Source organism: Leptidea sinapis, chromosome 16 (genome assembly GCF_905404315.1).
Source record: "Leptidea sinapis chromosome 16, ilLepSina1.1, whole genome shotgun sequence".
Lineage (NCBI taxonomy): Eukaryota > Metazoa > Arthropoda > Insecta > Lepidoptera > Pieridae > Leptidea > Leptidea sinapis.
In genome coordinates, this window is record NC_066280.1 from 5,814,596 (window position 1) to 5,827,064 (window position 12,469).

The 12,469-nt window shown below is 34.1% G+C and overlaps 1 protein-coding gene across 1 annotated transcript; it reads left to right on the forward strand.

Annotated features, from left to right (window-relative positions):
• The first annotated feature begins 10,798 nt into the window (after nucleotides 1-10,798).
• On the forward strand, nucleotides 10,799-12,051 carry LOC126968831 (carbonyl reductase [NADPH] 3-like). The gene has a single exon (XM_050813980.1). The coding sequence runs from the start codon at nucleotides 11,062-11,064 to the stop codon at nucleotides 11,944-11,946; it is 885 nt and encodes a 294-aa protein (XP_050669937.1). The 5' UTR covers nucleotides 10,799-11,061; the 3' UTR covers nucleotides 11,947-12,051.
• Nucleotides 12,052-12,469: the final 418 nt, after the last annotated feature.

Genomic DNA, 12,469 nt, shown 5'->3' on the forward strand with positions numbered 1-12,469 from the left:
ACGCGCAAACATAATAATGTGTTGGTATACCTAATGGGAAGTGATCACCACGCCACCTACACTCTTGTAACACCAAAGGATTAGCAGGAGCGGGGCCAAGCTTCTATAGCGTCTAATATACATATTACATAGATACATAATAACATAGAAAGGACTGCTAAAAGTCAAAACACATTAGTATCAGGCGCGCCGGGATCGAACCGCGGCATCGAGGCCAGAGTCAAATTTACTACGCTTACCTATTACGTCATCGATTATTATTAATTAGTAATTACTACAGGTATCAAACCCTATCCTACTAATATTATAAACACGAAAGTTGGTACGCTTTCACGCAAAAACTACTGAATGGATTCTGATGACACTTTACAATAATATAGCTTACATATACGACACGACACAAGTTAGGATTTCATCCCCACCATCTGGATGTGTGGCGCTCCTCCAGAGTGCGGTTTTCAAGGAGCTTTCTCCCTCGTACTACAAAGCTATGGAATGAGCTTTCTTGTGCGGTGTTTCCGGGACAATACGACATGGGTACCTTCAAAAAAAGTGCGTACACCTTCCTTAAAGGCCGGCAACGCTCTTGTGATTTCTCTGGTGTTGCAAGAGAATGTGGGCGGCGGTGATCACTTAACACCAGGTGACCCGTACGCTCGTTTGTCCTCCTATTCCATAAAAAAAAAAATAATACATAGGCTATAACTTATATGGGTATAGTGTGAATCATTCAAAATATAATGATAAGTGTCAAGCAAGTAGGAAAAAACTCTACCGTCTGCGAGCTGCGTGCGCCGTAAAAACCGTTGGAGTTACACGTATATAAGGTATAATGGAAATGTTTATCTTAATTAGTCCTACAAAAAATCGCTTAAATAGTAAACTTGATAATTTGTTTCAATCGCACATTTGATAGTAGCAAATTCACATATAAATAGTTTTTCGCATTTAAATTAGATAAACTTTTTTATGTACATCATTTGGAGAAACATTTAAATTTTTTTTTTTGAATATTAACAAGAGGTCGGGATAACACAATATATGCTTACATATTATTACGGTATGCAGCCATAATTCATTATATATTTTAACTAAAACACAATAAAACAAATAAAACTTAAATCACATCTTTTCGCTGAATAAACGATTCTTCAGTACAATAAATGTTCAGGCGAACAAAATTGGCTGTCTTGTGAGTGAAATAGATTGGGCCACTTGCAATTTGCCTACAAAGCTTTTTGATACTTATTCCAAAGTGGAAAGTGCTAATTTCGCATATCGAACAACGTAATGGTCAAGTTTATAGTTGCAAATGCATAATGGCATGCAACTAAACGGGTCGTTTCATACTGATTGTAGAAACTAAGAGCTTGAAGTATTTGCTCATGATACTACAGTATTTCTGTGAGAAACATTTTGAATTCTTATTGCAATTTAATTTGTGTATGATTCTAATATAGCAGCTGAGTCCGTCCATATATAACGTATCTACGACATTACTGTATGTTTTGTTTATATTTAGTGTTGTGTGCTTGTTGTTAATTGTTATTTAAATTACAAAGGTGTTTGAGTTATTATATTATAGTCTTTTGTATAGCTTTTCAATAGCTTCATAATTTGTACAGTTTTTTAGAGTAATTATAATGTATAAGAACTCAGTAAGATATTGAGAAAGTATTACAACCATATATTATTATATGCCAACACATTCTATGTAGATAGTCATTATGCCTTCAGTCACTCTGTGATCATCACACTAAATGTAAGACCATCGTTATATTGAGAACCTTAAAACACCTCGAATGGCGGTTAATATTATAAGCAAATTGATAGGTATGTAGCCAGCTATATTAACCAATGTTTTTATATGTATAACATAACTTTATCTATAATTTAAAAATTTTGTATTATTATTATTATCCAATAAATAAATAGAATTAATTGAAGATAATAGAATTAATTGACAAAAAGTCTCAGTCTAAGCAAAGCCATTAGCAGGTTACGGGTCCTTAACAACGGTTTTATATCAAGCAGGTACTATGAGACCGTTTATGAATAAGAAACTCCGAAACATAAAGTCGAGGTATGACCAGCCAGACCTTACAGAGATCGGGTGGAAGGTTTTTTTGATTTTTTGCCTGTACAGTGTTCACCTGATGCGAAGGGAGTAAGTGTCGCTTCAGATTCTTGGAACACCCGAAACACTGATCGGCATCACAATAATTGTGATCGTCACTTCAGACCAGTAGTTTACTTGCGTCTGTCAGAATTCCTCGTCGCTTAGAAACAGATTCCTAGCGCATTACATATTTACGTTTGACTACTGCTGGGTTACTGCATGACATACATGGTAGTTGATACCACAGAAATAACCATTCAATGATAACAATAGCTCAATGATAGACATCTCTGTTCTGGCGCACCTCAGTATCAACTCGAATCAATTGTCTTCAGTCAATCTGTGATCATCACACTAAATGTAGGACCATCGTTATATTGGGAACCTTAAAACACCTCGAATGGCGGTTAATATTATAAGCAAATTGATAGGTGGGTATATTTATGTAGCCAGCTATATTAACCAGTGTTTTTATATATATAACATAACATAACTTTATCTATAATTTAAAAAATTTGTATTATTATAATTATCCAATAAATAAATAGAATTAATTGAAGAAAAATTCAATTATCAAATTTTTAGTATTAATTCGTTTGAAATATAATAAAAAATATATGAAACGGTTTAAATTTGATCAATTGAATGAAAGGAACGGCTACTGTACAAGCTTTACTTACAATTATCTTTTAAATTTTAATATTTACTAATTATATTATAGACAAAAATATTAGTAAACAATATCTAAATAGATATTAAACCACTAAGTATACGAGTAACTAGTATTTGAAGTTTAAACCAATTTTTCAAAATTGAAAGCAAACAAAAGTCATTACGGCCAGCCTGTCCCTTCACGAGTTGGTAGTCGGATAATTGTCGCTCAGACAGGAAGACATATTGAATCAATTTGTTTGTCCAATTCTAACCCGGGACAGTCTGCGAATAAATCACACATCACAGTGAAATATGGCCTTCATAAACCAGTCTAGAATGACCCTTCCTTTCTATCACACTAACATAAAATATGATTCCAAGTTTGGTGGTCTGAATACAATAATTTACAGTATTATGCCTAGGACCTCATCTAAGTCGAGTAAGTCTTTCCAAGAAAACTATGGTGAAGCATATGCTTTTACAACAGTATCCAGTAGACCTTAAGTATTTTCGAACAAAAGCAAAAACTATTGGATAGAGATAATTCAAATTTGAAATGAATATCATAACAATATATAATGTACAGAATTTTTGTCTGTACGTATATACATATAATCGAACCAAATGCAAGAACTTCTGAATGGATTTAATTTAAATTTTACTTGATATTAGCAATGGTGATAAAGCTGGAGTTAATCATCTCAGTGACGAGTGTAGTGACCGACTTTCATGACACGAAAATATTGATGACATTCTGCAACTGATTGGAAGAATGAGCAATCGATAGATACCACGCAATTTAACAGATGACTACACTTGAATGTTAAAGATTTACTTACGAAAATAAAGACTGATTAGAAAATGTTTTCTTCTTTATCCGTAATAACACTACAGTTATGACTGTAGTGTAATTAAAACAAAAAGCACTTATAACAGACAGAGATTCGAGTAACCAAACAAGTAATACAATTGAAAAGATATTTATATTATTCAAACACCACAAATTGAAATGCGTATTGAATATTTAGTAAAACAAAAGCCATGAAACTCGGAGATACAAAAAGTATAAGAAAACAGAGGAGATCTTATCACGAGGGTTTGAGCCCGTTTCTCGAAAAATGTAACGATTTTCTTTGAATGCTTGATTTCTCGACGTCCAACATTTATAAAATTCAATTTTAACATGTTTTATGCAAAGATACTGTGGATTAAAGTACTGATGTTGCTAAATATAATATTAATATGTAGAATATTATTAATTTATAGTGTAATGTTAAGCTTTGGGAAACTGAAAACTGCTAATACGTTATCCTTAAATAAGCAATAAAAAAAAACAACTTCAGTAACCTTTTAACTTTTATTGATATAAGTATGTATTTATTATGTTGTAGTCAAACTTCATAGCTGACAATAAGTCTTAGTCAAAACAAAGCCAATAGCGTGTTCCAGGTCCTTAACAACGGTTTTATGTCAAGTAGGTACTATGAGACCGTTTATGAATAACAAACTCCGAAACATAAAGTCGAGGTATGACCAGCCAGACCTTACAGAGATCGGGTGGAAGGTTTTTTGGTTTTTCGCCTGTACAGTGTTCACCTGATGCTAAGCGAGTAAGTGTTGCTTAAGATTCTTGGAACACCCGAGACACTGATCGGCATCACAATAATTGTGATCGTCACTTCAGACCAGTAGTTTACTTGCGTCTGTCAGAATTCCTCGTCGCTTGGAAACAGATTCCTAGCGCATTACATATTTACGTTTCACTACTGCTGGGTTACTGCATGACATACATGGTAGTTGATACCACAGAAATAACCATTCAATGATAACAATAGCTCAATGATAGACATCTCTGTTCTAGCGCACCCCAGTATCCACTCGAATCAATTGACCGCGTGCAACGCAGAGCTGCTCCAACTGTCGGATTCAGTCCTCTGTGAACGGCTAGATGACTTGGAGTGTCTTTTACCACATATATTACAGGGAGGGTTCCGAAGAGCTGCCACCAAATTCCACCTTCGCACGACAGGCCACAAATTAGGATATCATCCTCACCATCTGAATTTGTGGCGTTCCTTCACAGTGCGGTTTTCAAGGAACTTTCTTCCACGTTCAACAAAGCTGTGGAATGAGCTTCCGTGTGCGGTGTTTCCCAGACTATACGACATGGGTTTGACCTTCAAAAAGCGCGTACACTTTCCTCTAGAGGCCGGCAACGCTCCTATGGTTCCGCTGGTGTTGCAAGAGACTGCGGGCGGCGGTGATCACTTGCCGTCAGGTGACCCGAAAGCTCGTTTATTCGCTTCTTCCAAAAATAAAACAACTACCCTAAACGACACAATTTTAACTTGACTGATTACATCGCTTTTGATGCTTTCTGGTTATAGGTTTACCTAAGTAAATATCAGTTAAAGGCATATATAGAAATTTATTTCGCCAAAAGGCGTTAAATATCTCAATATTTTAATAATGTTGGAGATCATTCAATATCAAGTACAGATATCATTTGTTTAGTTGCCTGGGAAATGAGACTTAAGAAAAAATTTGTTTGGTGCAGATAAATTAATTAATCTGAGACATTTTTATTATTTATACAACTCTAACATAGAATACTATAAAAGGCCCGCTACCGTTGGCGACTCACCGTCTGTGCTCTGTGGTTCGTCCATACTGAATACTACGGACTTACAAATAAACTTGGTATAAAACTAAGAATGAAATTTATAATTTTACCATCATACATTTTGCTTATATTATATGGGGCACACTAAAACTTTTGCACCTCAAGCTAATCGGAACTATTTGAATTTCGATTGTTATATTTTTTGAAACGTTGCAACCTTCTTAGTAATAAAAATTGCCGGGAAATCATTTGTCAATTGCTTTTTTACGCAACGAAAATGGAATTAAGTCGAAAAGATTTTAGAGCGATGATTTTTTATGATTTTAAAAGTTCTCTCTCTCCGCAAGACTATGCCGCTCGCCTTCAAAATGCTTTTGGGAGAGAAGCACCTTGCTTGAGCACAGTGAGGCGATGATTTGTTGAATTTGAGAGAGGTTGGCCTTCAACTGCCGTCAACGAAAATAATGTGGCTACTGTTAAGCGGCTAATTGAAGAAAACCCGCAGATCATCTATAAAATAACCTATAAAATTTTACTCGAAGAATTGAAAGTTCGGAAACTTAGTTGACGTTGGATCAATGGTATTCACTTATGCTCATGAAGCACGACCACGGACATTCTAATGCTGTTTATGACATTGTCACAGTAGACGAAACGTGGATTTATTGTTTTGAACCCGAAAAAAAAAACAGTAATCTTGTGAATAGGTGTTGGCGTGAGTTGGAGTGAGGCAGGCGAGAAATGTTGGTAAAAAATGATCGCATTTATTTTCTCAGCTACGGATGCAATCTGCACAATTCCACTTGAAGATCAAAAGAGTGTTAATGCCGAGTGGTATTCTACCATTTGCTTACCCAGGGTGTTAAAAAAAGTCCGCGGAAGACGACCAAAAAGCTGCGTTCTCCTACATCATGATAACGCTTCTTCACACACGGCCAACAAACTCGTCACACATCCTGCACATAGCCCCGACCTGTGATTTCTGTATTTTCCCCAAAATCAAAGATTTGATGAGTGGTTTCACTTTTTCCAACTCCGAAGAGGCGGTGATGAAAAAATATTTAAAATGTAAGGGAGATTATTTTGAAAACCAATAAATATAATATTATGGTTATTACATGTTTTTTTAAGTTACGCAAAACTTTTAGTGTGACCTACGTATTATATTTGCAAGGCTGCTTGACATTCGGAGAACTTCAGATTTATCAATGTATTGACTTAACAGTGTTTTCAACGATATAGTCAATATTTTGCATATTATAGGTTTATTCTCAGTTATAACCTTATCCCAAGTTTATTGTTAAGGCCGCAAAGAATTAATTTTGTCACAAGTTTATTTGTGATTTATGTTAATATTACTCTAGCTATTTGTAAGGTATCAGGTAATCAGATACCTAACTTAAGCATAGCTTGATTTATTTTAATAAAATTAAATACAGTTATAACAACATTAATTTTAAATAAAATTTTCATGTATCTATTTGGTATGAATAAACAAAATATTATTATTTTCAAAATGTTTTTTGAATTACATTATAATTGTTGAAGGATTGCTATCGCACTCCAAATTCTGCCCTATCACGATTAAACAATTTATCTCGGTACCCACAAATGCAGAATTATATCTCATGATCGAAAATCATAATTATAGATAGATAAATTATTGTTTGTATTTACTGTGTTATAATTTATATCTGTTCACAATAAAAACAGCTGTTTTATTGACTTGTCAAAAGCCATCTTGAACAGCGAACCAATGAAAGAAGTAAAGATAAAAATGTATTTCTGATTGATTCATATTATATTATTTATTAATTTGCTAAATTTAATTTCAGTATTTTTAGCAATCGTCTGAAACCTACTTTATATATTTTATTATAAAAAATCCCGCTGACTGTTTTCCGCCAGTTCTCTACAGGTCTGAGGCATACTTTTTGGAATGGGTGGTAGTTTTTGAAATTCAATAAATGATATCATATCCAATTTTGAATAAAAATAATTGAATTTGAATTTGTAAAGCGTTTACATTCTGTAATAATATAGGTGAAGCCCTCGACCACGTTACACATCTTCTCTCAATGTGGTCCTTTAATACGTAAACGTAGCATCTCTTTGGGTAGAATAATTCTATCTCTGCAAAAGATGTAAAGAGATTCATTAAAAGAATCAATCTTAGCAGTGAGCTATATTTAACAGTGGCTAGTACAATAGATCACATTGGTCTCAGTGAAACAGACCTGTACTGAACTGTACTAAGGCCGATTTATAAACACTTATTAATAAGAACATTTCAAGATGACAACGTTATGTGTGCGTTTACCTGGCTTATACTGTTTATACTTGGTTTATACTGAAGTTTGAACAAATATTGTTATTACTTACATTTCCAATCACACAAAACATAGTTTTCATATGACGTGCGTACCTTCACCAAAAGCGCAAAACCACATAAAAACGCCGGTAACGCTCCTGTGATTCCTATGTCATTATTTATCACCCTACACTCGGTTGTCCTCCTCTTCCACAGACCCTTGTTGTTTATTATCGATTGACTTATTGTGCGTCGTCCTAAATTGACGATAATTCTATCTACAAACTTCTGTTCTGTCAACAATTAATCACCTTCAAATAAGCGCGTGCACCAATGACCAAGAGAATGTGAGCGTTGTGTGTTGTAGCACCCGGAGATGGTGATCATATCCATAAAGAAAATTTTATATTCTACCAATATTGTAGCATTTACGGAGAAAGTAAATTTAAATTTTAAACAAACATAAATAAGTTCAAATTATATTGAAAGCAAACATCAACAAAATCGATATGACGACATCAAAACTCAAGGGAAAGCCTTTAGCCGTTACTAAAAGCGTATTACCTCTTATCACTAACATCACAAAGCTCACGAAACCTCAAAGGAGTATTTGTTGTGAAACAGATAGCTATCAGTTTTAACTTTCCCTAGTAACGTTACGCTGAGTGATTTTACGTAATAATTTATGGATTAACTTTGAAACTATTTCTATTTATCAACTTGATTTATATTTATTATATTATTTTATAGACAATTGACAATGTTTTTATTACCAGCAGCCGATGAATGTTCAGCGTCAACGTATGATTTATATGACGTTACATTCTCTTTAAGATGGTTTTTTTCTCTTGAATTGCAAGAGATTTCAATAAACAATAGAAATTATGCCTTTTCTTTCTCTAAGTTAATTTGTAGTCGAAGTAATTGTCGCTCAGACAGGAAGACATAATTATTGAATAAATTTGCTTGTCCAATTCTAGCCCGCGACAGTCTGCGAATAAATCACACATCACAGTAAAATACGGCCTTCATAAACCAGTCTAAAACGACCTGTATTTTCTATAACACTAGCAAAGTAGGTCGTAAACTCGGGTGGTCAGGAATGTGTCCTGTTTAATTGTTTTATTAAATGAAGCGTATTTTTGCTGTCTTACAATAAACATATACAATGAGTAATTTGTAAGGACTCAATTGTTTAATTAGCTGTTAGGTGTTAAATGGATAAAATACAATTATTGATACTACTTATTTAAAATAACAATATTAATTTGGCAAAATTAAGTTACAAAGATTTCCTTGCGATTCCAATGGTTGATAGAGAGCGGTTATGTAAAGTTTTACATTTAATAGTTATAGCCTATTTACGGCCGTTCCCAATATTCAGTCTATCTCTTACTTGAGATAAAAATCGTAACTATCGTTGACTTTTCTGTCCCAATAAATTTATCGACGGTAACTCACCTTATCCGTACACGCTGTCTGTTAATGGGACGACGTATAGCTTACCAGCGATAGAAGTTTGTATGAAAATTTCAATTCACGCGCCCAATATAAGGCGGTAAGAATGACTTATCGGATATATTGGGACAGGTTCAGATTATTGACAGCTAATTACTGACAGTAGAAGGTAGTAATTTATCTCTATCTGTAGATAGTATATTGGGAACGGCCTTTAATCGCAATGTCGCAGCCTGTCTAACAGTTCCATAATTATAAAACAACAATGTTCGAGAAGTAACACTGGCTGTTCTTTTTTAACACTTTCTCAAGTTTATAAAAGAATTCTAAATCAATATATTTTTCGCGCTTACGCGGGAAAGACAAATGGTGCAGTATGAACAACTGCAGCTCCTTCTAAAATTCATTGGTAAAATTCGTAAAAACAGGGTTTAGTTCTAGAGTATTTCCTCCTCGAAAACCTAACAAATTGAAACGAATTTTGGATATTGTAGGAAAATAATCGGTGTCAGACAGTTGGACTCGTATACATACTAGTTACCATTTAATGATTGTATGGTTAACCCGTTAACACTGATTAAGGTAGGTAATCAATCTAGCACTATCAAAAACGGAAATATCAAGAAAAGCAAAACAGAGAGACATACATAATGGTGATTTTGAACTGAAGAAGATCATCAGATCAGAAACCGTCTTCGAACTCTAGGCATCCGATAAACGAAACGCAGTGGCTAAGCCGCTACTCCACGTCAGTTATAATGGGATAGTGGTCCTTCACTGGGCTAGCCAGATAAATTCGGTTGTCTTCAGCGGTAGTGACATATAATGGTACTTAACTAAATTTAGTTCTAATAGGACTTTCAGATACAATAATAATGTAGCTTTAAGGGGAAATATTTTATACACTTTTATAATAGAATCCCAGACGATATTCAAGCGTTACTAAGCGTACTAAGATTTACATCAGAGCTATTCTTTAGAATCTCTAAGCGATCGGGCAGCTTTGGACTAGATTATAATTTTATTATTTTATAGTTATTGCAATGACACATTACAATAAAGTTACATTGTAAATACTGTGAAAGATTATTGTACCGTTATTTCTCTCTCAACTCTTGTAAAGGGTTCTTTTTTAATTTGAAAAAAATCGGCAGTTGTTTTGAAACGGCGGAATCGATTTGTATGAAATTTTGTGTGCATATTGGATAGGTCTGAGAACCAGCCAACATCAGCTATTTTATATACCCCAAAAAAATTATTTTCAAATTTTTATATATTATTTTAAATGGAAATACAACGTTTGCCGGGTCAGCTAGTATGCTTATACAATACTTTGTTCCAAGCAATTGCCAAAATATGCCTATTTTACTACCTACAGGTTTTATTGTAGAAATTAATTAGGTACCTACTCAATGTTCATTTGCGTGTGGCGCCGCCGCGTCATCAGGTAAATATCGCAAGAGGCAGTAACGACTTACGTGGGTAGGTAGTAGGTGGTAGGTCCATAAATGTAGTTTTAACTTTTAAATATTATTCTGTCTTAACATGAGCCCCTCCCCACCTCAAATGTTCCCCACCCTCGAAGTTCGAACGAGTGTACCCTTTCTCCTTAGTACACAAATAATAATGGTTGAGAGAGACGTATTTAACGAATTATTATAAAACAAAACTGCTAGTATATACCAAGTACATTTGTATATTTATGATACCAGTGTTAATAATTGCTGTTCAGTGATAATAATATGTGATTTAGATAACAAGCGTCAACAAAATTACGATCTAATGTTTCTACATTAATATCATAAGAGTGATCAAGTTGTGAAATCGATTAGTGAGCAGTCGTTAACTTCTAGTTCTAGTGTAAACCATAAGTAAGTACCTACCTACCACTAAAACATGACTGATAAAATAGCAATCGTTACTGGTGCAAACAAAGGTATTGGCTTCGGTATTGTTAAAGAACTGTGCAAACGCTCAATAAAGACTGTCTACCTGACCTCGAGAGATGTAAAACGAGGCACGGACGCTCTCGATAAATTGAAAAGCGAAGGATTCAACCCTTTGTTTCATCAACTCGATGTAACTGATCCTATAAGTGTACAAGCATTTGCAGCGCACATTGGAAAATCTAGAGGAGGTATTGATATTCTTTTTAATAACGCTGGTGTGATTTGTAAGGAGTTTAGAGCAACGTCATACGATGACGCAAAACATGTTATAGATGTTAACTTCAAGAGCATACTTATTGTTGAAAAATACTTGTATCCGCTTTTGAGAGATAATGCAAGAGTCATCAACATGTCTAGTGATTGTGGTCACATATCGCATTTAAGTAATCAAAATTGGATTAAAAAACTTACGAATCAAGACTGCAAGCTCAATGATGTGAATGAATTCGTTGATTGGTTTATAGAATCAATCAAGAATGATGCATTGCTCGAAAACGACTTTAACGATAACTATTTTCTATCTTACAAAGTTTCGAAAATTGCATTGTCTGCATATACAAGAGTTCAACAGAGAGAAATTGGAAGAAACATATCTATAAATTTGCTACACCCTGGATTCGTTAAGACATCGATGACTAAAGAAAGTGGAGTTATGACGGTTGAGGAGGCGAGTCATACTCCAGTATATTTGGCTTTAGATGCTGATCAGTCGCTGAAAGGAAAATATATTTGGTTCGATAGAAGTGAAAAAGATTGGGCTAACCCTAACGAAAAAACCGACTATTACATTGATCCAGAGGTTATAGAAGACTTTTTGAATAAAATGTCCTAGGTTAATACTTTTTCCTTAACACACGCTGTGCTTTTTTGTATTGCTTTTGTTATAAATATTGATGTCATTTAGTCAACAAAGTAATATATTTTTTATTCTGGCTAATACTGTTCTTTATATCCCATTACAAACTTTGCTTTTGTTAGACAAAAAAGTCACTTACATGAGAGTTATACTCTCAAAAACAAAAAAAAGTTATATTAATTAATAATCCGGTGTAAACAAGTGGTAATTGCTATGAATTAGTGGTGGTTAATTATACAAAAATCTGGTTGAGGATACAGTAGACGAGCTTTATATCAGTATATACTAGGTATATGCATTGTTTATTGTACGTCAATGGTGTATATATAATACGAAAACACTTTTTTCCAAGCTATACACAGGTTTATGTTAGGTACCAATGCATACAGCTGTATTCCACATCTGTTTACTATCATCTAAAAATGGAAATTTAAGAGGTCTCATTATTTTATTTATTTGACAGAATTCACCATTATCATAAACTGCTGACAAAAGGCCC

Coding starts and splice junctions, on each gene's coding strand:
- LOC126968831 (XM_050813980.1), top strand. CDS start 11,062: ATGACTGATAAAATAGCAATCGTTACTGGTGCAAACAAAGGTATTGGC.